At 42.4% G+C, this 27,705-nt stretch overlaps 1 protein-coding gene across 1 annotated transcript; it reads right to left on the reverse strand.

The window, feature by feature from the left end:
* Positions 1-27,557, reverse strand: LOC139306533 (voltage-gated delayed rectifier potassium channel KCNH8-like). Its single transcript, XM_070930419.1, has 15 exons — positions 27,482-27,557; positions 18,070-18,303; positions 17,811-17,942; positions 17,289-17,434; positions 16,229-16,481; positions 15,447-15,604; positions 13,613-13,820; positions 11,998-12,375; positions 11,073-11,272; positions 9,917-10,166; positions 7,094-7,308; positions 3,629-3,903; positions 1,249-1,358; positions 949-1,001; positions 1-729 (listed from the first exon to the last, which is right to left on the reverse strand). The coding sequence occupies exons 1-15, from the start codon at positions 27,555-27,557 to the stop codon at positions 1-3; spliced, it is 3,417 nt and encodes a 1,138-aa protein (XP_070786520.1).
* Positions 27,558-27,705: the final 148 nt, after the last annotated feature.

Here is a 27,705-nt window from a genome sequence, read left to right on the forward strand (position 1 = left end):
TCACACCGAGGGCTGTCCTTCATCGATGAAGCTGAGCTGGGCGGTGTGCTCCCCCCACTCCACCTCCTGCAGGTTCAGGAGGGGTTCTCGGGGGCGGGATGCCATGCTGGAGGGCTGGAGAAGGGGCTGGAGCTGAGGCTGGGAAAGGGAATGGGGATAAGAGCGGGATATGAACTGGGACTCGGACTGGAACTGGAGCTGGGACTCGGACTGGGACAGGAGCGGGAGGCAGGATTGAGGCTGTGTTTGTGGTTCACTGCCAGGTCCTGATAAATCCACCAAAAGGGGAGTGATGGATGAAGAAATAGAGGGGATGGAGGAGGAGGAGTAGGGATGTGGCACGACTGTGTGCTCATGGGGAGAGCTGTTGAGTGACGGAGGAGCTGAGCAATGAGACACTGGGGGAGCAGCACTGACCTGATGAGGAACTGGAGGATTATGGGACGAACACTGAAGTGGATCAAACTCTCCTTGTAACACCTTTGTCATGCTCAGCTGAGGAGAGGACGGCTCAGGTACCAGGATGGATGCATCCGAAAAGCCCACAGGTGCACGTTGGGTAAAAAGGGGCGGGCCTGGGGAGCAGCTGTGTGATGACACGCTGGGAGGCGGAGTCACAGCACTGGGTATCAGCAGCGTGGAGGTGTTGTGGAAGAGGGGTTTGAGGAGACTCGTCATTTCCTGCAGCTCCTGACTGACAGCCGTTACCTGACGGGAGAGGACGTTCATCTGGGGAGAGGGAGTCAGAGGGGAGAGGGAGTCAGAGGGGGGAGTCATGAATGCTGGGGTGGAAGGAAAGCTAGTTGTTTTCAAGTTTAGGTTACTGTGACACAATAAAGTCAAATCTTGACATAAAAATCTGAATTTAATGCACATTCAGATGTGATGCATACAAACTGCCCTCCAAAGATCACAGCCAATTGAATTGAAATAAAAGACCAGTCTTACCTCATGTTTTAGCTTAGCGATAGCCTGCATGGTGTCACCCTCATCATGAACCCCTGTGGACATGGAAATACACACACAGACACACACAGACACACACACACACACACACACACACACACACACACACGTGTACATGCAATTAAGGACTTCAGCTGAATGATAATCAAGAATAGATTAGTGATTTATTTAAAGATCTTTGCAGTTCAAAGCTCAAAGCTGACATTTAACGGGATCTGGTCCAGTCTGATATATGTATGTGTGTATGTGTGTGTGTGTGTGTGTGTGTGTGTGTGTCTTAACCTGAGGTAGCTGAAGCAGGGCTGGGTAGGAAACTCTGAGTTGTGCTGGGAGAAAAATCAAACTTCTGAGCTGAACCACTTTGGTTTTCTGTCTCGATCCCATCCACAAACCTGAGGACCGACAGAGGAGACAACAAGGTCAAAAAGTAAGAATTCTTCTATTCAAACTCCAATTTGAAAATAAACTTGGAGTTACAGTATGGCAATAAATTGATGACTTACATTTCCAAATTGTTATTATTATTATTCCCAGTCAGTATACTGCACTGTCAGAACAGTGGAGCTGATAGAGAGACTAAGAGGGAACAACAGTCGTGGAAGTCTGCATATTTGGATTTTTAGAGGTTTTAATTTAAGGCTCGCTGGTTAATGAGACAGAAGGTCCACACGGTGGCAGCAGACTAAAAAACATTTCTACCCTGTAACATGATGCCAAGATAAAGATCACATGTCTTCATACTGTAGGACAAACTACAACTAAGAGTTGGATCGTTACACATGCAAGTGGGTACAAATGGATTTTCCTTGTTTAAGAAAACGTACAAGATCCCACTCATCCTGTGTGACTTTACATTATTCATAAACACAAACAGGACACGTTTTAATTGCCAAACAAACAACAAGATTTCTCATTCACTGAACCCAACTGCAATATATCAAAATCCATTGAGTTTGTCAGAGGGCTGCAACGCTAATAATAACCTAATCACACAAAACCCTTTAGGAGGTTCTCATCAGGGATTTCCAGGACCCTGATTAAGGCACTTCACTTTATCAGAAGTGGAGAAATCAGCAGGGTTAAATCCTTTGGGAGCATGAATGTGCTCTGCAAAGTTCATGATAATTCACCTGTTAGCTTATAAAATATCCTGTGTGCAAAGTTTTGGTATGAGAATTAGTGTCCAATATGTAAATGGTTCATCCTCTGGGGAGCATGAATGTGCTCATTGATTTCAATGGCAATGAGACCATTACATTTTGTTATTTACTATTTATTCATTATTTTATTTTACAAAAGATCAGGGAGTCATCAAATCATGGGGTTCCTCCTCCGGGGACAATAAATATCAACAGACAGGGACGTTTGCTGAATCTCTCCCTCGCTTCCTGTCTTCTCTCTACTGTCTTTAATGAAGGCGTTCAATATAAAGTGTTGGAGAGCTGGATGGACAGACAGCCATCCTTAGGCTTTGATATAAGTAGGACAAAATAAGCTGAAGTTTTCTGACTAATCAGTGAGCCGCTTCTGAACCGTCCTCCTCTACTCTTACTACCCAGAGACAACAACAAAGTTAATCATAGAAGAGTTTCACCGGCTAATGATGTAGAGTGCAAAATAAACAAATAAGTACATAGCAATGATTTCATTTATGCATCCTTTGTGGGAAATGATTCTTTTTATAGATAAACTTACACTGTAACAGTTACTTATCAGGACATCACAATGATCAAAGTTTCCTGACTCCTGTGCAGCCTCACATTTCAGCACAGAAGAGTGTTTCTAACATCTGCACTAACGCACTGATGTCAGGGAAAGTCCTGCATACTGCACCTGCCGACGGTTGGATCATGACGGAGAGCACTTATGGAAATGTCATCCAGATGACGACAGTCAGCAGGTCAAAGGTCCTACTCAGTGAGAGCAGATGATGAGGAGCAGCTGCACACACCTGCATACTGATTACCAGACTCCCATACACTCATACACAAAGGCCGAAGCTGTGTCTGACTGTAATGTCTCCTTCATTCCCTCTTCGTAGGACTTTGAGATTTTGGACATTGATGAATCATCTTTTTGCGTCACCACTGACAGGTGTAGTATTACATAACGGTAATTATCATGTCTGTCATCTCATGAGCAAAGACGAAGCACAGCATTGTGTTTTTAACAAATAGAAGTGTACTGTAAGTGCTCTGGATACAATGTTATTTGATCTATGGTGAGCATCTTTAAGGGAATTTATGTTATTTTACATTTTTTCTTGAATTAACCTGCTGATCGTTGATTGCACATGTCCTTTAAAAGGAGAACTCATTGATGTAACACATGCTCTGAGCAGATTTGTCTATGAGCTGTAAATAAAACTTAAGTCAGTCAATACCAGGTGGCTTTTTTACCACTTTGCCACTGTAATGCTGCTTTTTCCCTAAATATCTTCTAGGAAAACCAACACAGTGACACAATCTATGCTTGTGTGCACACTCACACACATTTTGTACCAAAATTAATTGATTCCTCCAGCCGAGCGGCTGCTGCAACCTCTCCGGGGACTCCATGCAAACTAGCCTGTAGATGGTTTGTGTTTATGAATTAAATCACAAAGAATGCAGCCAAGCTAACAATATTTCCCCAGTTAATTCATGAATGAATGGTTCCTTACCGAGGGCTGAGGTCCGGCTGCAGGCAGCTGAAGCTCACCACAGGGATCTGCAGGCTGGCCGGCCGGGTGTGATCGCTCGCTGGTCTGAAGGTTCTCGGCGGGAGCAGCGGGGAGCGCAGAGGGGAGCGCAGGGGGGAGCGTAGGCCTCGGCCCAGCCTTCCCAGGGGAGGCATCTTGGGTAGAGGGGAGTGTTCACCCTCGGACCCTGATCCCTCCTCGTCCTCCTTGATGGATGGTAGCTTCTTCATGATCCCTCCGTTGCTCTCGCAGTCTGCCTGAGGAGTGACAAAGAGAACAAAAACATCACTTTGTCACTTTTCTAGAGTGAACACACAACAAACTAAAAACCTGGAACTGGGACTCAGCGACAGAATTAATGAGAGATCAGGAATGTTGAAGCGGTGGAGCGTCAATCCACTCTTTGACCAGATGGGGGAGCTGCTGAGCCACTGACAGCATCACTGAGAGTGAGCAGTTGCCATTCACAATAGCTGCAATGGCGCTGATATCCATTCAGTTTATCAGCGGCGCTGCAAAGGAGCGTCCTCATTCAAAACCAAGTAACTGTCGACACCATTCACTCCCAAAGACATTCAGCTCTATCATCTCAGATGAAAAGATATGGATGAGCTCTGCAGATGTTCAGGACTCCTGACAAGTCATATGTAAACAGATTGTCCTTTCAAAGTAAAATTCCCACAGTCAGCATGTTGGTGCTGGTGGCTGATACATGTATTTGTGGAAGGATATTGGAGTTATATTTCCTGCACCTTCTCTGGACTGCAATTTAAAGCTAATTAAAACACTGGCAACCAAATCCTGTTTTCTCCTTTCCCCTCTTTTCTCCCCTCTCCTCCTCTTTTCCCCTGTCACCACCCCCCTCCCCCTTCTCTCCCCTCGATTTGTTGTCTTCTCCATCCCGTCTTTGGCTCACGTGCCCGGCTGGTATTTTTAGATCACAGAGGTTTAATTTTAGCACAGAGGTTTGCCTGGAGGGATGCGAGCGGAGAAGGGGACTGTTTGGAAATTCAGCACGTGCCACCCTTGATATGTAGCATGCCACTATAAGGGCATCAGCCAATCGTGTGTGTGTGTGTGTGTGTGTGTGTGTGTGTTTGAGGGTGTAAAGAAAGAGAAATATGTGTGTGTGTGTTGCATGTGAGAGATGATGCATGTTGGAATATGGTCACTGCACTTGTATATGAGATGCAGTATGAGCCAACATATATAGGACACAGCTTGCAGTATGTCACGTGTGTGTGTTTGGGCATGTATGTCATTCTGTATCAGCAAGGACAAATATGCTGTGTTTTGGTATGAGAGAGTGTGATGCTGCATGTGTGTGTGCTGTCTGTGTGTCGGCACGTGAATGCAAATATCAGCGAGGCTCTTCCCCTTTCTTCCCCCTGCAGCTTCCTTTCATCCTGATGTTTTCTTGTCTTGTCTCCATCTGGTTGTTGCTCTATATTTATCCAGCCGGGGATGACCCCACCCCTCTGACAACACTATTTTTAGTCCCACGCTGCGCTCGCGGAGGATGCACTAGTGTTGTCGCTGTGCGTGCATATTAATGTGTGTGTGTAAGGTGCTGACAAGCATGTGGAGTTTTATGTGCATACCAAGCGTAAATTTTAGCTTTATATTTATTTTTTGTTAAAGTTAAGTACTATTTTCTCTCCTGCACTTAAATTTAGGATTTATTTATTACTGCACTGCAACTGTGCTTATACTTTATTATAACTCATTGAGTTTTTCATTCAATCTATTCTTTAAATGACTTTATTTTCCTCTTCATTGTATTTAAAACACAATGAATATTTAAATATTGTATTTTAAAGTAAAGGATAAGTCATGGATCCCCCTGGTACATCTCCTAGAGTCAATGGACTATTATTGAAGTATTTTTCATGCTGATATACAGTCTCGTCCCTTGATGTTTCTCTTGGATCTCTGCTCTAATTAACAAACTTACTCACAGTGAAAATGTGACTTAGTTATTTCCAGTGTATGCTGGTTATTCATGTGTACGCTACAGCTGAGATCCATCTGTAAATCCCTGGCATCTGAATTGTCCATGTTTAGCTCATGTCTTTATCTGTTGGCTGCATCTCAAGCAGAAGCCGTGGCTTCCTCCTCACTCCCAGTCCAGATGGCTAATCCTTTTCAAGTGCAAAGCCATCACTCCAGCATTGCGTAAAATGTTGGGTGGAGGAGGTCACTGCACAGCTGAGACTAATCTAAAAAACAGAAGGACTCTTGCCCAAAAGTTTCTTTAAGGCATTTAGAACATGAGATGATTCATCTCCAGTGCCCCTCTATGCTGAGGCAGTATGGTAATATTTATCATGATAGTGATAATAACACATTTACAAATGAAAAAACACAGAAAGCTGGACACCGGCATCATACTTTAACAGTTTACAGAGAGACTGACTGGTAGCTTTCACCAATTAACTGCAGGTTCTGCAGGTTTTATGGGTTTCTGGTAGTTGGCATAAAGTAGAAGGGGTGGTCTTAGTTTTCACAATATGTAAAACAAAGCAACTGGAGAAATAAAGGCTCTAACATGGTCTTCTTAGTCTTAGTCAATCCAGCCCTCACCTTTGGTCATGAGCTTTAGTGACTGACGCAGACTGCAGCGTATCATCCGCTCTGCAGAGAGGGTGATTGGCTGCAACCTCCCATCTCTTCAGGACCTGTACTCCTCCAGGACCCTGAGGAGAGCAGGGAAGATCGCTGCTGACCCCTCCCACCCCGGACACCATCTGTTTGACCCCCTCCCCTCTGGCAGGAGGCTGCGGTCAATCAGGACCAAAACCTCCCGCCACAAAAACAGTTTCTTCCCCTCTGCAGTCAACCTGACGAACTTACATTGAACCCCCCCCCTCCCCCCGAACACAAACACTAGTTATACATTATATTAACGTACATCACCCCTGTCTCCCCTGCGTTACATTAACACACCCACCACCTACTGGACACTTTATCTGGACACTTTACCTTATTTTGGTCACTGCACTGTTTGTTATTTATCTTATCTTATTTTTATTTTTATTCTTATTTTACTTTTTATATTCTACTTATTTGTTATCAAAACAATAGCACCTTCAGACCACAGCAAATTCCTTGTAATGTATGTTACTTGGCAATAAACAGTTTCTGATTCTGATTCTGATTCTGACTGAAAGAATGAGAGATAAGGTCCTTAAAAAGAACCAATTGGAGTTGTTCGGGGCATCTGATCAGGATGCCTCAGAGCACGTTCAACTGGGAGGAGATGCCCGAGCAGACCCAGAACATGCTTGAGAGATTACATATCCCATCTGGCCTGGGAACATCTGCTGACCCAGGTTAAGTGTTTCAAAAATGACGTTTAACCTTCACGGCAGGGGCCCTTAAAAGTGGCCGGCAGCTTGATATCATATGTGTTCAGGGAGATCAGAAGAGCATCAGCCATTGTCGTACCTCAATGTTGTGTCCCTCCCGGAGGTTGTACGTCAGATCGTGCTGGATCTCAGTGATGAACTTCTGGGCGTAGTCAGGATAGAGGCAGAGCACCTCGCGGAGGCCTTTGAGGCTGATGTACTGCAGGTCACAGTAGGTCAGGGCCTTCACACAGGCGTTGGTCTTAATCACTTCCTCCTGGGTGAGACAGTCAGAGCCAATCAGGTCCCCCCGACCTGGAAAGCAGATATACAGGTAAGGCTGTAGTTGAGGCTGAGGGTAAAGAATGTGTCTGAGGCCACCACCTTTCATTAACAATGAATGGGAGGCAGCAGTTTAGCCTTGATCCAGGACCAGGTCATACTTCATTCTACATCATGTCCTTAACCTGGAAGCTGATATATGATCCATAACGCATAGCAAGAGATGCATTCCATGTTGCGAATCATTGTGTTTCCATAAATGAGCATTGCATCGGTATTAACGATCACATTATACAGCAGAGAGGTTGAATGGTGAGACTATTTCATATTCATGTTACAGAATACACTATGGGATACAGACGGACTGTTGCAGATTACAATAGAAGGCCTGTATTTTTCTGTTTTTCTGCTTCCTCTCTCTACCTCACTGACTTCTCCAGAGCTGTAAATCTAAAGTGGCAATGCCAAAACAATGTGTGTGTGTGTGTGTGTGTGTGTGTGTGTGTGTGTGTGTGTGTGGCTGTGTGAGAGAGAGAGAAACAGAGCAGGCAGGAAAAATTGTGAAAATAAAATAAACTGTGTGTGCACTGTGTGTTTCTATATGCATGAGCGAGAAAGCGAGTGAACATGTGAATGTGTGTCTTTGTGCATATTTCAATAACCACATGTATGTGCATGTACATACACAACAGGTCCAACATGCTAATGAGTTCTCCCTCTTTCCTTTACAGGCAGCAGTCACTTCATTATTTACACAAGTTAGTTCATTAATATGAAAAACAGTGTTGCCAATTTGCTCCCTCTGCTTTATACGGACCTGAACTGATTCCAGTGCTGTTTGTGAGTCTGTTTGTGTTTCTCTATTCTGTTTCATCCGTGTTATGCACGATGGAAGGAGTGTCGGTGTACGTGTTGTAGGACAAGGCTCTGGAGAGGCTCTTATTCTGGAGGAAACACACTGTTGCAGGTTTTCTGGTTCTAGCGGCTCAATCAGCACTCCTTATTTCACTTAATTTGATCTTTTTGGATGGTACTATTGCACAAGGTACAGGGTGACACTGCTGTAATATTGACGGTGGAGATATGGGGCTGGTTGTTTCCAAATGTTTTGATGGATAACGGTCTGTTAATCTTTTTTTATATTAACAATGGATCAAAACCACAGATAATTATGGCAAAATCTGCAGTTCTTCAGAGTTTTTCAGCCTTTCTAGCTCTAGCTGTTCTGATTTTCTGGCCCATGACCCCGCTGCCATCAATCTCCTTTCAAGCAGCAGCAGGCAGCTAGATTTGGCGAGAAAGCTTGGGTAAACCTACAGCACACTACCTGCCCACCACCAAACGACAGACAAACAAAGTTTAAGGCTAGCTGGTGAGCAGGGTCGAGCATTTAGCAGCTAAAGAGCCACATATTTCCCTCAGGAGTCTGACTAAACAGAGCTAATAGAGTAAATAGTGGTCTAACATTCTTCAGTAGGACACAAACACGACTCCAAATGAATGCTAACGTTGCTCCATGACGGCTAGAGCGTTTGCTAACACGTTAGCCATAACAACTTTTTAAGGTGATAATATCTCAATGTTGTGTTTACAGTTTGTTTCACTGCCCTTAAGTGGCCAAAAATAAATGAATAAACAAAATCAATTAATGCTGTTTATGGGTTTCCTGTAGGGCTTCTGGCTGCTCCCCAAACTGTTCCATCAAACTCTGCGTCGCACTCCATCTCTCACCTGATGGGGTGTGAATTGTTTGTCCACAGGGGCAGTTAAATATGGGGATGACAGCAGTTTTATCAGCACTAAGCTGCTCTTCTTCATTATATTTCTCTTCATAAAAGCTGTCTGGCTGGCTATTATATAAACTTAATCTTATATTCTGTAACAAAACTCTACTCGCCGTTTTTAGAACTACTTCCCTTAAGAAATTTGCCCAGCAGGTCCCTCTTCTAAATTGTTCTTAAACAAATTTTTTGTAATCTATTAGAGTTTTTGACAAATCGTGTTGCCTCACTTTATGGTTGGCTGGCTCCATCTTCATCTTCTGCAATGTTGTATAGCAGTTTAAGGTGCCATTGAATCCCTCAACCACTCCATCAGTCCAGAGGTGGTAGATTATCAACTACAGCTGGGTTAGCTTGTATACATGTATATTCCATCCTCTTCTTGCTGGAAGTAGATGCCAGTTTTTGAATCACTTTGCTGCCGAAATCTAGGAGGGCTTCTATGGTTTGGAGGCCAAGACAGAGAAGCCCTTCAAGATTCAGGTAGCAAAATGACTCACTCAGACTGCAGGCCCAACAGGTGGCTTGGCCCAAACTCAAAACCTCTCTTACCATCTTCTTTAACCTGGTTCTGAGCAGGTCTCTCAAAAGCAGGAATTCTAGTATGGAAAATGGATTGATGGAGGGAGCCTGTCCATGGGTGCTGTCCATGGTACTGAACCTCAATGGTGTTGGCTATATGATAAGGGGTGTGTTTGGCATGTATTGCAATATATAGCACCATATTTAAATAGTTTAATGTGTCCATTTTTAATGTCAATGTATCAGCATAAACTAAAAATGGTTATTAAATGGGCACAATAATATTAACACATACTTTAATAAACAATGTCAGTTAAACTAAGTTTTTTGTTCTTTACCAAGAATGGCCAGCACAGTGTTGTCCTTCAGCACTTCCATGGAGCCTGAGCAGACAAAGTAGATTGCCTGGAGGGCATCACCCTGGCGGATGAGGAACTCCCCAGGAGCACAAAAGGAGGTCTTGATGATGAGGGAGAGGGAGCGCAGACACCCCCTGCTGGCCGATTCAAAGAGCGGCAGCTGCAGCAGCTCGTTATTCAGGTGCATGGCGATGTCAGCCCTCAGCTCGTCTGGGAAGTCCTTCAGCAGCTTGTGGAGGGAATGAGAAGGAACATTTTGACCTCAGCAGTGAAACAAAGGTACACAAAACAAAAATGAATCTCTCTCTTAGCTTTGGTGGCTTCTTTCCTTTGTGTGTCATCATTTGAATGTGACTGTGTGGGAAGGTGGAGGTAACAGGCAAAATAAAAACCTTTCACCTTCCCACATCGTCCCAATCAGCTGATACAAGCATGACCAGCAAACTCTGGATTTTCATTTTGTACATTTACTCAAATGTCATAACAGCAAATGCAACAGCTCTCATGAACTTTATAGAGTGAATTCCCACTGTGTGTGCGACAGAGTAGCAAAGCAAAAATCTCAGCATGGGAAAGTTGTGGGTTATTACCTTAAGGTATTAGCGTCTGTCCACCATCATGTTATCTCTCTAAAAAGGATTATCTAGATTTGAAGCCATGGTAAAACACACCAAGAGTTAGTTTAGTGTCTATGAGGTCATTAATCCATGAAATTAAGATATCTGCCCCAGCGTGATAGAACCCAAAACAAAACCAAAATCCTCTCAATGACTTTGAGCCGTTTCTTTAGTCAGCTTGGAGGGCAAGTTGCCGGATTTGCACTTTCAATTTTAGAAGCCAGTCCAGTTGATCCCATTATAACTGACAATGTAAGCCACAGAGGTCGTATACCCATCTCTGACAGTTAAAGGAACAGTCACACATTTTCAGAAATATGCTTGTTTGCCATCTAGAGTTACATAACATTGCTATTTGAGACTGATATGAGTTTGATGGTGCAGAATGTGTTGAGCCTAGCTTAGCATAAAGACTGTTTCCAATAATACTGTATCACATCCACACAGCTCCATATGTTCATACTGTCTTGTGGCGAGACATTTAATCCGTTCACGTATCTTGATGCAGTGAGTCCTACCTCACTGACGTCGATACCGTTGTTGACAGACCACGTCGTCTGGAAACACTCCATCATGCGCTGCTCAAGGGCCTTGGGCAGCCGGTGCACCCGGATAAAGTCCTTCAGGTCCTTAGTGCGGGTGTGGTAGAGGGAGCGGCGTGAGTACATCCTCTGAATGATGGCGGTCACATTACCAAACACCACAGCATGCATTAATGCTACAGGGGAGACAGACAAAGAGACAAAAACATAAGAAAAACTTATCTCAACAAAAGCCTCATGCCATCATTCAGTTTATGGGGTAACTGTACTATTTCTTTACAAAATGGGCAGTTTAAAGTTATGTTTTAGTGTAGTTAAAACCATTTTAATTACTGGATAATTGGCAGCTCCAATCGAAGGTAGAAAACCCGTCAATGTGACATAAAGAAGGATAAATTCCAGTGCCATCTGTGCTAAATTATCCAGTGAAATATCTCATCATCTGCTACATGAATTGGCACAAAATTTGGTTCAGACATTCATAGTTTCCAGACGATGTATCCAAATGTGATCCCCTGAATTTTCAGCGCCATATTCAGGTTAAAATATCAATTTATACTATACAATATAATATCAACCAATACTTTGGTTTATGACCATATAGCTGCAAAACTAACGACATTCCCATCAGCCTCAATTCTACTTTGTGATATGTGCTAATTAGCAAATGTTAGCACGCTAAGACGACAAATCAAAATGGCAATCATGGTGAGCATCCTATTACACATCAGCATCTTAACATTTTTTTTGTGTGACCATGTTAGCATGCTGACGTTAGCATTTAGCTCAAAGCATTGCTTCAGCCTTACGACGCTTACAGAGCCACTAGCACGCAATACAAAATCCTATTAATGACAAAATAGTGTGAATTTTTATGATTTTCATGGTGTGTTTTCCCCACCTCCTATCAGCATGGTGCAGATGGAGAAGATCTTCTCAGAGTCTGTGTTGGCTGAAACATTGCCGAAGCCCACACTGGTCAGACTGCTCAGAGCAAAGTACAGTGACGTCACATAGGAGCTCCTCACAGATGGACCACCGCTCAGTGTCGTCCCCGAGCCGTTCGGCGTCCTCACTCTGGTCCTGCTACCGTTCCATTGGCCTGAACCCAGCAAACCCGCCCCGTTCAACGGCTCCAACCCCGAGCCGTTCCACTGGCTGTAATTGGTCAGTCCTGCTGTCATGGTGCCTTGAGGCGAATCAGAGACTCCCAACAGGGAGGTCAGCGGTGCCAGGAAGTATGGCGTTCCCAAGCGTTTGGCCAGTTCATGGAGCCAGCCTGGTGGGGGAAGAGGGCCAGTACAGAAGAGTTTGTCAGTTTAATGAGAATAAATTCATGCTCGTTAGAATACCTTTACTAGAAGGCTTCATTAGCATTGGTAACAAGGCTGGAAGGGCAGAGTCATTATTTCAGTGTTGGTGTTTGTGTATTTGGGAGTACAGGCCAGACAGTACACGCTGACTTTTCTGATAATGTCACCTGACATTTAGATTTACGCAAAATAATTTGTCTAGTTTCTAAATGTCTACTTGTCTGTGTTTTGCTCATATTTTGGAAATGTTTTTCTCAGTATATTCTTCATTGTTTATATATCTTCCTTATTGTCATCCGTCCATTTTGGTCCAGAGCGACAAATCTGAATAACTACAAACCAGATTGCCATGAATTTTGGAATTTGTATTTATGGTATCCGGAGGGATGCAGAGGGTGATTTCTAAAGATTTCTCAGATCCCCCTGAGAACATTTATGCCCCACGGAAGATGAACCCTTTTGATTTTTGACTTTCCACGTGAGGAATAAAAACACTGGAGTTGACTTGTGATGTGTGATGGTAAATGGATAGCATATATATAGCGCTTTTCAAGCCGAGTAGGACAAAGAGCTTTAAAAGCCTCTCATTCGCCCATGCACAGACCCTCATTAACCAAGAATAATGGAGCGCTGCCCCGCTCATCGGAAGCAATTTAGGGTTCAGTGTTTTGCTCAATTGCCAACCCGCTGATCAACCTGATCCATAGATGCCCCATGTGTGCAAGTGTGTATATCTGTGTATCAGTGGAGGCATTTTTTATATATATATCTTTCCACTATCCCTGTTCTCTATTGCTGATTTAAATCACTTGAACAGGAAAACCACCATCACCTCATGCACCTCACAGTATTGTTGTTGTTTGGCACCGGTGAGCGCAGTAGGAGGGGAGACAGATCGCCATAATTAGAAGTGTTTTCTCAGTAAAAGGACACACACACACACTGCACACTGAGTGTATACAAGCTTGTCTTCATACTCTGCTCTGGATCGGTTAAATGATACAGATGATCCTTGTTTTGGTCTCCATCTTTGGTGTTAAGCCGTGAACGGATGTCCAAGGTCCCTAGAGGATGAATTCTTTAATGACTTTTTAGTGCTAACTGGCAAACGTTAGTGTGCTAACAGGCTGATGGTGAACATGGTAAACAATCAACTTAAACCATTAAAATCCTTCCATGAAGTTGCAACACACAGACACAAACCTATATCCCAGGAGGCAGGGCTATTACTTTCGATCTCGCTGCGTCCGATGAAGTACCAGAGGCAGGCCATCCAATGGCCCAGCAGGGCGAACGTGGACATGAGCAGGGTGAGGACCACGGCGCTGTACTGTGAGTAGCGATCCAGCTTCTGTAGGAGGCGCAAGAGACGGAGGAGGCGCACTGTCTTCAGCAGGTGAACCCCGAAGTTCTGGGAGGAAGAGGAGTCACGGATTTGAACATCTAACACACGACATAAAAAGTGTAGCTCAGATGGGATTAGTTACTCCTGAGTAGGTACAGAAAACTATTTCCTGTGACATCAATTAGAACTAGATTTCATGTTTAATCTTGAAAGTTTCCCGTCTGGAGCCAAGGGAAGTTTGTAATTAGAAATTAACCATGCACACTGAGAATTTTAATCAGTCATCTTGATAGTGCAGGTGACCTGCCCCCTCAATCTCATTCACAGTGCAGAAAAACAGCCAGTGGCTCCACAGATTGTCTGAACCTTGCAGCCCTGATGAGATTAAAATACTACAGGACACCACTCGAGACAAACGTAGAGTTCGTTTAATTTCAGTGGCAGCTTTTATCAGAGAAGTCATTCACAGAAAATCACCTCCATTATCATCCTCAACTGGAAGAAGGTAAAAATGAACATTGTCCCTTTATTGATTTTCTACCTGAATTCCCTGCTCGTTTCAGTTCCCAATAAGTGGTCTGTTATTTGAAGTATAGATGAAATTACACCCCACTCAGCTAGGATTTAATATTGATCCATTCAGGGAATTTAATTCTATACAGAATGCACAGGTATATAAAAGCTCTGCCTCCCCCCAGCTATTAATCACAGTCACAAATACCTACTGTTTCTGAGCACATTACCCATTACAGCCATACAACTGCAAGCGCATCACATGACCTGTTTTTTTCAGCTACAGGTGAGCATTTCATCCAGTTGTCCTCTAACAGAATTTATGTGTAGTAGGCTGGGGAATGTGTTAAAATACATTATGAACTTACATATAGATCACACAGTTAATTTCCAATATCATTGTTTGTTCAATACTGCTCTGTAGTGATCCAGTATCTATCGTACCCTATCTCTGCACTCAACACCACCCAGCTAATCTACTTGCCTCCACCTGTAATTTGTCGTCAGCGTACTCATTTATCATCTTAATTACCAGTTACTTAATAATGAGTTTCTTGTTGAAGCTCAGAGTCTCAGTGTTCCTCCTGTGAAGCCACTACAGCAAATAGAGAGAGCAGCAGCAGCAGGGTTTCAAGAAAATATGGAACAAAAAGTTGTCTATTGTCGGTTTTTCCTTCTTCAGATAAAACCAATGTTTTGTTAGCTCTTTGTTTCCTTTGCCATGTCTTTGTAGCATAACAGGTTTTGTGTGTGTGTGTGTGTGTGTGTGTGTGTGTGTGTGTGTGTGTGGGGTGTTGTGCTGTGCTTTGGTGTTCACTGTGCATTTGCAGGCTCTTTCATGGTCTTATTAAATTAACAGTGAGTGAAAGTCGAATAGCAGGAGAGTGCTATTGATAAAAGAATGACATCTATTACCACTGGCAGGGCCCATAGAGCCGCTGCCTATACATCACACATACACATAAACACACATAAATTGTGCATAAAGGCACACAGAAGTGCAAGCGCAGTCAAACATGTAGGATTTATGCCATTCCCAACACTACACACAATGTGCACACATTATATAACAAACCAAAAGCTACACTGTGTAGCTGTATAGTTGTGTACTGTATGTGTGGACAGTGTGTGTGTGTGTGTGTGTGTGTGTGTGTGTGTGTGTGTGTGTGTGAGACCCACCACACTGATATTGAAGGCGTAGAGCAGGTCAAAGGGCAAGGCGGCGATCAGATCCACAAACAGCCAGGATGTGACGTAGTGAACGCAGATGCAGCGGGGGTCGTAGACGACCTGACCAGACGTGCTCACGTAGGTGGTTCGGAAGTTCAGCACGATATCTGGCACACAACAAGTTAACACACCAGAAACACTCCATCATCAGTGGTTGAGCTCTTAAAATCTAATTGACTCTCCTTACACCTGTCATCAACATACATTTCTCCTCAACTGTCTTCTCCAAAAAGCAAACAATTCCTTTAAAGTTATACTCCCTGATCCCAAACCTTCCTCCCAGCTCACTTGACAGAGGTTTGGTTTCTGTTGTAAAGCTGTTTCCAGCAGAGCACTGAAGGTCTCTGTAATAGAGAGTGCTATATTAGGCTAAACACTGGATGCACTGGCCAACACTGTGACAAAAGGTTGTGAAAATATTTCCTTTAACAAGCCTTCTTCAAGTGGGATTAGTGGACTGGGTTGCCAGCGGGGACACAGCAGGCTGGGATACAGTAGACAAGAAGGGGAGACTGTTAAGCAAGTTCAATTAGCATACATCTCTTGTGCGTCAGGAGGACTTTGAGGCAATGCAGACTATTGGCCAATTAAGATAGAAGGGTGGTTTCAGACCAGCTTGAGGAGATTATGTAAACCAGGAAGGAGTTGTCCCTTAAACTGATATGATAAGAAGGTGGAAGCATATATAAATGGAGAGGAGCCAAGCTGATACCAAAGCAAACCAGCCTCACCGATGATAAAAAGTATCTCCACCAAGATGTCGCTGACACTCGGAGGGTTGCGCGCTGCTGAGCCTCCGTCCTCTCGTATCTCAGTGAAGCAGACGTTATAGGGAACGGTGACGGCTACATAGAAGGTGGCCAACAAGATCAGCCAATCCCAGCCAGCCTTGAATGCACCGTAGTGAAGAAGGACAAAACGGGACTTCTGGATGTCCGCCACCTTGTACTCTGGGACCGGGTTCGCATTGGCTCCAAGAACGCTCTTGATATAGCATAATAAAACACACACACAAATTCAATTCAATACTTGATTGTCTCATTATCTATGGGGCCTATATCTTGAAAGTATCTCCACCAGCCAGCATAAATATTTTATTATTATTAGCACTGCTGTAGTGTTACTCAAGGTTTCAGTGTTTGAATTCTACATAATTCAGAGGGAAATTGAAATGAAAACAAAAATGCGTTGCCCTCAAAAAAGATGTCAGTCACATTAGACTCCATACAGTAATTCATCTTAATCTAATAATGAGATACAATGTGTGCCTGGTGGTTTAACTGAGCATCAAGTTAACAGTTAGCTGATGCAAGAGGATGAAACCTTTTAACCATGATATCTGATCAGGAGGCCCCCCAACAAATTCAAACGACTAATGAGAGCTCTTATGCTAATTTTGTTCCTCTAAGACCCTGAGTTTATTAAGATCACGCTGTAAGGGCAGTTTTGCACTCATCCCAGTTGCTTGAATTTACAAGTTTTCATCTTATTGACTTAAATGGTGTTGCAAACAGAGCCCTTGAAAACAGTACCAGACGAGCAAATTGTCCTTTCTCAGCAAGTATGTAAGATTAATCTGCTGATACCGTATAATCCTCCCCTTCAAAAATACATTTAGTGCAGCCTGAAAATCAGGGAAGCCTGAACGTGCTCAGCACATTTCATGCTTGCTAATTTGATTTTGGCCTTATGGTGGCACTAGAGCAAAATATCAGTATCACGCTTAGAAAAAAGAACACAGTAGGTCGAATCCTAAGTAGGACAGAAGGTACCGAACTAAACACGTCTCACATTGTTGATCTTCAGCTTGCTCTTGGTTTTGTCCTGTTTCTGTAGGTGTCCAGACAGCTGGTAGAGGACGGCTCGACTGCGGCGGCGCTCCATGTTCAAGCCTGGAGGGCGGCTGATCTGATGGATCTCCAGCCCAGTTTCTTCATCTGAAAACAAGGACACAAAACTACAGAGGCACGCAGACATGTGGCAGAAACTGACTTTGTACAAATCTGTGCTTTATAAACTTGGATCTAGACCATATTTTAACATTAGTTAACTGCTTCAAGTTAAACTTCCCCACAACCATGTTGATTATTAAAGAAGAAAGTCGCATTGAACTGCAAAAACATTTTCACATGTGGTTTGTTTTGCTAAAAAATAGGCCATTTACTTGATGACTGCTCCCAAACCTCCTTCATGATATCACAGTTCATGTCTGCTGATAGATTTGTGCCCCAGCTGCAAAGCCTCCAGTGGATCATTTCATGTGAATTATAGTGGAATTGGATAATGCTTCTTTTTTTTCATGCTTTCTCTCACCAGCGTCAGATTCATTGCCATGGTCCAGGTCCTTATTTTCTGTGATGTCCTTATGTGAGACCAGGAACAGAACCACCTCGCTCTTCTCGTTCTTTATGGGCACAATGTCCAGCAGACACCAGAACTTGGAGCCTGTTCAGATAAAAGACATTTGAAATCCACAAACATATCCGGTTTTACTAAAAGATAATTTTTAACTGACACTGCCAGTTTTAAACATGATTCAATTTGACAATATCCTGCAGCCATCCAGTCTTACCGCTCTTCTTGTACAGGATGATCTCAGTCTTGAACTCCCGTCGTTCATCCAGAGCTTTCTGCATCTGCGAGGTGAGGCGGTCGCTGGTCTCGCTGCCATACAGGAAGTGGCACATGCAGCTCTTCTGCATCAGCTCGCCACGGGCGAAGCCGGTCAGTTCACAGAAGCCATCGGAGCAGTAGACTATGGGATAGAGGGACTGGACCTGAGCGTTCCCCAGGACAAAGTTACTGTCTGGTTGGAGGAAAGATGGGAAGGTTACAGGGACAAGACACAGAAGAGAAACAGAACAGGGATAAAACATGGTTTAGAAAGATGGTGAGCAGTCAGAGGAACAAAAGAATCCAAGATGCTTGATGGATCTCCAGAAATTTGAAATAGTTTATTAATTTCATCAATATCACCAAAGTTTTTACAATTCATCCAGGTGGGAACATGAACATCTAAACCAAATTTCATGGCAATTCATCCAATATTTGTCAAGATATTTCAGTCTGGAGCAAAGACTGACTTCTGCCCCTCTGCTAGTGTGGCTAAAATTGCTGATACACTGATCCCATTCAATTGTTATTATACGCTCACAGCAATAAGCTTTACAGGCAACAGTGAGAGATTTGATGACTTTTTTCCCTGGGTTTTTGGTACATTATTGAGCTATTATAATTACATATATGTAGGCTGCCCTTTCACTGATTGATTGGATTGATTGGTGGAAAGAAAAATCATCAAACATTTTGGTTTGCAGGTGACCGTGTGTAATTATTACATTCTCCTGAAACAAGGCTACTGTTAAATTGATAAGACAGGAAAATACAGTACTCTTTTTAGTAAAGATGCAAATTCAGCATTATTTATAATTAACTATCCTGTCTCTGCCAATGAAACCAAATGAGGTTTGAAAGAGGGCTAGTGCAGTAATAATACAACAATATACATAGCACTTCCAATTTGCTTAATTGGTGTAAATATACACTGTAAATGTATATAAACACAGGGTACAGCATCCATGATCTAATGTTAATACAGAGCTGCCTTTGTTTTGTTACAACTACAACTCCCATGAGACTTGCACACAGGCTCCCTCTCAGCCTCAAGGGAGGTGTAGTTGTTAAATACTTACAAAATAATTATTCACAATAAAAACAAAGGCAGCAGGATGGTCATGTTGCAGTTTTTTGTGCCTTCAAAACGGTTTTGTTACACGCCCAGTCACATTCACACTGCATGCTTTACTCAACCATGGGGTCATGATCACCTACATTTCCTCTAAGATGTCGCGTTAATTCAAAGAAAACATAATTAAAATTTTATGCATGGCTCTCTTTTTTTTCTCACAGTGTTCGTTCTCACTTGATGCTCGCCTCTTAACTCTGACAGGCTACGGAGTAATTCTGCTCACTTTGAAGAGATCTCCTCAGGGAGGATTTAACATGCCTGGTGCTTTTCAATGATATTCATTTAATCTTCTTTTCTTCATCTCCTGCTATTGTTCTCTTCAAACAATCTTTTCTTTTTCTTTGATCGTCCCATGTGTCTTCCCTTCCTCTCTCTGCCTCTATGCCCTCTACCATATTTTCATCCTCAGCAGATGTTTTTTTTCTATCAGACATTGTACAACTTTGGGCTACACAAATAAACTTGACTTGACTTTCCTGAAGCTCAGACATGCCAGATTTAGATGTATGTTCACAGGACAATCCAACCCTATTGCCAGGCAGATCATTGATATTGGATGATTCTACAAAATCCCAGATTACATTCACTGTTTTTAAAATTAGTTCCATCTACGATATCTGCGTATGGCAACTGTGGGTGAGGTTAGGCACCTAGGTAAGGAAAAGATCATAGTTGGGATAAAAATAGAGAATTTGTGCCACTGATCCATTGCAAACCGTCTTGACAGTGCTGACCTTTGAGGGAACTGAGAGCCATACAATGTAAAATGGAAGAAGCTATCATGTTAGCTGTGTCAAAGCATGCAATTTGATATAACCCTGCTCAGCTGCACAAAAGAGATGAGACAGAAATGGATGTTACAAATACATGCTTATTATGTGTTAGGGGCAGAGAGCACAAATAATCACTATGTCACCAAGCTTCCAGGACCACCTGCTTTACCCAACTTTAAGATGATGTTAAACTTCAATGATTTCTGTGGACAAATTAGTCTGATTTACTAACAATATTCCAAATTGTTCATGAAATATTAAAAACAAAAATTGCATGCAAGCATACTGTATGCTAGTAGATTGCCAGGCTGTAATATAAACAGGAGCTCTGACAATTGGTTTGACAGCCTGAGTTATGGGGACAATCTTGACTTATTCATTATGAAACTGAATTAGGTACGATAGGTGGCTCACACAGCCAAGACATCCATTCCACTGAGATTGTTAGAGTTCGTACATGAATGAATCTTGAAGACTGGAGCACTCACTTTGAATAATGTGAGCAATATAGAAGAATGAGAGGGGATAGACAGAGAGAGAGAGAGAGAGAGACAAACGAATAGAGACAGAGAAAGTGAGATTGCATGAAGATGAACTGGGGACAATGAAATTGAATAATTAATGCATTAATAAAGCATGTCCAGTGTAAATGCTCTTGCCAAAACTATTCAAAGCACCACTCAGACAAGAAGTACAAAACCTTTTTGTGCATGAGGCTCATGGGAAGTCACACATTTCCTCTGAAGCAGTTCAGCAACTTATGCATCACAATAACACAACTGACAGAATTATGTCCTGCAACATATGTTGTGTTTAAAGTGACACATTGCTCTTTAAATGTGGAGTGGCATTTCAGATTTATACCGTTCACACACACAGATTGAAATTATACCTCTGACAACGTTTCTGGAGGTAGAAGTAATCTCATTGGTCAAACTAAACCTCAATGAGTGGAGCTTAACACAAGTTAGCTAACTTGCAAATTTCAGCATCAAAAACAACACAAAATTAAAAATCAAAACAACACAAATAACTGATTTCTTCCCCATTAATTAAAGAATGGTTTGATTTGGAATACATAATATATGCGCGTTTTTTCACTTTCTTGCTGATTTAGTTGAAAAGATCAATACCACTCTCATGTCTAGCTAGGAGACGGCTAGCTTAGCTTAGCACAAAGACTGGAGGTCGGGGGAAACAACTGGTGCAAGTTGTGGAAATAGTCCGACACACAACCCTTCGTAAAACCACAACTCTCTGTACACTTGTACACCACACACAGCCTGTTAGCGTAGCTTCGCATAAAATTGGAACCATGGGCAAATAGTAAAGGGGGGGGGGTAACTGTCAAGATTCATGGACAGAACAATTGTGTTTTGCTAGTCACTGTTATTAGCTTAAGCCTATGGCATTTTACACTGCATAAATTAGCCTAGTGGCTGGCGGACTTTTCCTCTACTCATAGCTTAACAACTTAAACATTATTTATACTTTTTCTTACTCACAGTTGGTTTAAGTCACTGCTTCTCCCGACAGAACACCGTGGTTGAACTTCAGCGTTACGTAACGTAACGAGTTGACGTCAACTCGAGTAACGTTCACTTCACCTGTCTCTCCTCTGCCCCCCTCCAGCACTCAAACACTGCGTTGCTGTCATCCTCTTGGGCTCTAAGATGCCATTTTACGTTAATAATTAATAATGTTGGATTACTATTTCATATTTAATAGGCTATATATTGGGTAATGGATATATAATAATATAAAAAAAAAACACGCAGCAGTGGAATACTGATTTTGACCTCGATTACCATGGCAACGGTAGAAGCTTTGGGGTCAGCCCATAGGAACAACGTGCAACAAGTGTGAGGCCGAGTTACTCATGTTTAGCCAGATGGATTTGTAGTCTCCGTGTTGTCAGTTTTACCAGGTGTGTTAAATAAATGTAGAAATGGCCGTAACAACATCTGATCATCCAAGCTGCTCTGTGAGAGGGGGGGCTGTCCACGATTTTGAACATAAGAATGAATGAAGAGTGTGACAGAATGTAATAGGATTTGATGAATCACATCTCCCAGAAAAAATGGGCTTCTACTTTTGAGATGAATAACTGGTAGAATGGAGGAATATATTAATACTTAAGAGAGTCCACTTGGCATAAAAACAAGGGTAGTGCTTTCATGTAAAGTAAAAGAGGTAGCTTTTATTGGGCCTCTTACACTGGAGCTTTTAGAAACCTCTATATTTTCTTGAACACAAAGAACCAGTATGGTTGCCCATGGGCATTAACATGCTGCTTTAACAGCCTCCACTCCTCGTGGCTGCTGGGATTTTCTGCCCTTCAGCCACAAGATTGTGTTTGATGGGGTTGAGGTCAGGGGCCATTCTCAATCCCACCTATAAAGCTCTGAATTGCTCGGTTGTTTTCCAACTGGGCAAACAGGCAAGGAAATGGCCTTCCCCAAACTGTTGACACACAGTTGGAAGCACACTATAGTAGTAGTAATACTATAGTTTGAAATATCATTATATGCTTTAGCATTAAGATTTTTCCTTAATGGGCACAAAGGAATCATGAAAATATGAGGGATGCAGCACCAAGAGCCTCTAACAAGGCCTAAATCACATCTTTGCACCTTTACCTTTACACAGTGTGCACGGTTACAGTGTTCATTACTACATGGTGGTCAGCCCCATACTTACATGAACATTTTCCCCCAAAGACGTGATCTGGTTTCAGAGAAACTGTGCTTGTGCTCCATCATTTTCCTTCTACTCTGGCCGTATGCTGTGATGCTTATTTTCTTTTCTTGTATTAATTTTCTGCACATTCCCCAGGCACTAGGCAGGCCTGTCACATCCACACTGCATTCCAGGTGTAATAACGTGTGAGCTGAACTACAAAACCACTCATACTCAGCCACTGAGCAGCTTAGGGAACCCTGATAAAACCTGGTACTGATAACACGGACAGCGACAGCCCGCCACAATACATTCACCACCATGCACAGTGTAAGCCAAACACACACACATGCCACACAATGTTTGTATACAGCACTTTTTAAGGACACTGCATTGACTTCCCTGGAGGCTTATACCTTAAAATGAACCATAACTGATGCATGACCAATCAAAGTATCAAAATACTGTATATTGAAACTATGAGCTCAGCAAAATTCTGAACTTTTAAAGCTTCAAAAATTCCTGTGGAGTATGGTGCAAAATTTGCCAGATTAAAATGATGCATCAAATTGCATGAGGACAGATTTGTCAGTTTACAGTGGCAGACTTCATAAAACTATTTAAGAAATTGTGAAAAGAATATTGCACTGTTTACATAATACATTTCCAGATAAAAGTTTTTTACTTTTTTGTTATATAATCTAAAATGTAAAGGTCAAAAACACTCACCTCCCTCATAACTAGTATGTGTGACGCCACCTCATAGTTTAACAAGCTTTTTGTGCGATTGCCATTGAGTCAGTCACAATGGTGGAATAAATTAATCCATGAATATCTGAACTTCATCTCAATACATACACGTCATTGTTGAAATACCATATAAATAACTCCAGCATTTCATTTATGATCCTCTGATGAATTTCCTAAATGAATTGCAGCTATTCTACACTTCCTCTGCTACTGAACAACACTAAGTTAAAACACTCTGACTGTCAGGACCAATTTGTTGAAATCCAATTAATTTCCTCCGGTGCTGAAACCGACCCTAACCTCAGTAACCTGACCCCAATGGAGGCACAAACAGTTTTAGGGCTTTTGCTCAGTGCAGCTCCGGGGATGCATCGTTTGTCAGGCAGTCGGTCTACCACTTTGGTCCAAGCTGAAATATCACAACAACTATCTGATGGATTGAGGTGATGTTTTGAACACACGTTCATGCCCCCCAGAGGATGAATCCTAATGACTTTAGTCATCATCAACTATTGAATGGATCACCATGAAATTTGGTACAGACATTCATGTCTCCTTCAGGATGAATGTATTGTCCAATACTTGGACAATGACATTCCCATTCCCATTTGTGTTTAGTGCTAATTAGCAAATGTTGGCATGCGAACAAAGACGGTGAACATGGTAACATTATATCTTCCAAACATGTTAGCATGCTGATGTTAGCATTTAGCTCAAAGCACCGCTGTATAGAAGTACAGCCTCACAGAGCTGTTAGCATGGCTGTAGACTCTCGGTCTTGTTATTGTTCCTTATAAGGAGTAAGTTCACATCAATTGATGATGGTTGAGGAACAACGTGACATTTGAAAGCATGAGTCCGTGCCAAAGAAATGAAAAGAGATAGCTGGCAAACAATAAGGAGATGAACACTGGCAGCTAGCTGATTCCTGCATGCAGGATTATCTGTTAAACCAGCTCTCTGATGTGTCTCCTAAACCTTAACACATTTTCACTCTACATCAGCTTCAAAACTTTATAGCCCACAGCTGTGTGCCAGAACTCCCCGGACAAAAACACAGAAATCTGCCACTCAGAAGTCACTCCTCAATGAATTCGCTCACTTTTACAGACTTCTTATTTTCTTACTAGAGCATGAAGATGTTTCCAAGCCCAATCAAAACAACAGCATGTCCTCCAGTAATCAATATGAACAGATACTACACTTACATATTTTGATAAAGGCATTTATTTGTGTTCTTCTGACAAGTATTTGCATACCATAATGCAGTATAAATTAGTTGATCAAGTAAGGAAATTGCTGGTTCCAATGTGAATACCTGCTGCTTTTTCTCTGTTTCACAAGTAGATTGAATCCCTTATAATTATTCTTTGGCATTTTACAGGCAAAGCAATCAATTGATATAAAGTCAATAGATTATTGTAACGATGAATGGTGCAACATTTTGGACAAACAGACAGGGCAAATAGTCTCTCACAAGGCAAGGAGGAGTCATCCATCATTAATTAGTACACCTGAGGTGATGGTCACATCTTCTGGGCACCGTGAATGTCTGTACAAAATTTCATGGCCATCCTTCCGGTAGTCGTTGAGATATTTCAGCCTGGGCGATGTTGACCGGCCGACATTTCCATCCCTGAGTGATTAATTGAAATCTGTAACCTTTGTACTCATAAATATGTATGTAGTGTATTGAGATATCTCTGGGCTCTAACTGAAGCTTTCTACTGCAATGTAAGAAAAAAAAACTAGAGAGAATCCCCTGGAGTCTCCCTGGTTATCGTGCTGCATTAATGTTGCATGGCGAAGATGGAAGTTCCCAGAAAATACTGTTCTGCTCAGCTGGTTTTTAGTACTTGAGGTCTCACTCTCAGTCACGATGGACATTTCCTGTATTCTGTCAATCAGTGCAAACAAAGCAACAGAAAGTTTGGAGCTCACAAAGGTTTGATCACTGATGCTTCAGACTTGGCATTTCTCAACCTGCACTGTTTTATTCATTAGTGTGATGATTTAATACGGCATCACAAATCTTTCCCAGTCCATTTTCATCCATGGAGGCTTCACAAACTCCTCAAAAACAACAGAGTTTTTTCAACACACTTTCTTGGCAGCACCCCGTAGACAGCCAAGTAGAGTCATACAGTTATCTGGTTGGAAGTGATCAGACACAGGGAAGTGCGATCAGTTCCACTCTCAGATTAGAGTAGAGCTGATCGCTGCTGACATGAAATGAAAAATTCTGATTGAATTAATGCTATCTCATGAAACTTTGCCCTCAGGGGACATACAGGAAACATCAAATACCTACAGATGTCATTAAATATCATTTGATGGCTGATTCTTGCTGCTGTAATCTACACAGATGAAACGTGTCTTCTGTACTGGCCGTAATTTACAGCTCTGTATCAGAAAATAGACGGATCCCGCTCTGATTCCTCGTACAGTATATCCTTCATCCACACATTCTGTCTGTTGCTCAGCCCTGTTGGTTTGTGCCTTCAGCACTGTGTTATGTAACAGTGTTAAGCTATAATTACTGCAGTTTGCATATTGACTGACAGTAATTTCTGTTTAGGTTTACGTAGGCTTAATGCACATCTGATTTGTAGTGTTTTGCAATGAATTTTGTGTGAAAACAGGTGAATAATAAATATAACTGGATAAGAGTCTGTTTAACTGTGACAGTGACATTAAACAATGTAAAGATGTCTGGTTTTTATAAGAATTGTGTGACGATTTTAGCTATAAAAACTGAATGTGAGAGACTTTTAATGTTAGTTACTGTATGAATGGATCTATGTGATAGTAGCTGATGCAACAGTTTGAAATGCTTTGCTCATATGGAGCCAGTTTTAAATAAATAAAGAATATCTTTGAATGCTACACAAAAAGCACGGCTGGATTTTCAACCAGGAAAGGCGGGCAATTGCTCTGAGAGCCCGGAGCTCCACGAGCCAGAAAGCTCCAGTCTTATGTGCTTCAACTGGTTTGTGCTAATTTAATTGAAAATTTGTTTGGGAAGCCACTAAAGCGCGGCATCAGCTGACACGAGAAGGGCTTTAAGGTGGGTCCTGCTTTATTACTTGATCTTGAGGGCCTTTGTGCCAAAATCTAATTTCGGTACTTCACATTACCACACAGCAAATCAAGGTAGTACTCCAGCACAAACACACTGAACACATTGCAAAAAAAGTGGGAGGAGTGGGGGGTCCATAGGGCCCCCTGAACAGGTTAATGCAGAGCCATGACAAGTGAAGTATGACTGAGTGAAGGTTGGGGCAAATCGAATCTGCGTTGATTGAATTGATTTGCAACCTTTTGAATTGATTGACAGTTATCGCTAGTCACCAATGCCTTTGAATGGTAATTTATACACTGACTCATAGCATTAATTAACACTATACATTAGCAGGGAATCAGTGCATTACAGCTCAGCACGTTATCACAACGATGCCCCCGTTAAATACAAATTTGGATATAGTGTAAAAGAAATTGAAAATAGCCTATGTTATCTAAAATAACAACCATCAGTTTGCAGTTTGTTGACATTGAGACATTGAGACAGGTTCAAATGTTTTGCTAAAGGGGTAAATTATCTTTTTTACTTTATTGTAAAAACAATTAAGTCTAATAAATGTCTTGGCTGACTTCATACCATCTGCATTTCTCTTGCATACACTGACAAAAGTATGTCATTTATTTTTGCACCAGGCTCTGTAAGGACCAGTATGGTTAATTCATCTGGGTGCTCAGGTAGGCAGTTCATGAATTCTTGATATGTTGAACATTAGTCTTTCATTCATCATAATTCATTCATCAGTCAGAGTATCAGCATGCTTATGGTCTGTTTGTGTCCTCAATCCTCATTAAGCACTTTGCAGGTCTTTGGAGGACTTTGAATTCTCAGAGTTTAAATATTGTTCTATGTTATGTAAAACAGACTGATCTGAGTGAGTGGACAGTTCTGCCTTAATGAACTGCTGGAAACATTGCGCACCATGAAATGAAGGGATTAGGGCTCATGTACTCACGGGTCCCATCGAAACGAGTGGCGATGGTATCCAAGAAGGTGTTTTGTGGCGCGATCAGACCCCGCATCACCGGCATCCGAGAGCGGGTCGACCCGCGTCTCTCCCGCCGCTCCGAGCCATGGTTCTCGCCCGCGGTGGCCACGAAGCCCGGCAGGAACCTGGACGTGGCCCCCGGCGCTCCTCCTAAACCCTGGAGGAGGGCGCCGAGCCGAGACACGCGGGAC

The sequence above is a fragment of the Enoplosus armatus genome, chromosome 24 (genome assembly GCF_043641665.1).
Source record: "Enoplosus armatus isolate fEnoArm2 chromosome 24, fEnoArm2.hap1, whole genome shotgun sequence".
Classification (NCBI taxonomy): domain Eukaryota; kingdom Metazoa; phylum Chordata; class Actinopteri; order Centrarchiformes; family Enoplosidae; genus Enoplosus; species Enoplosus armatus.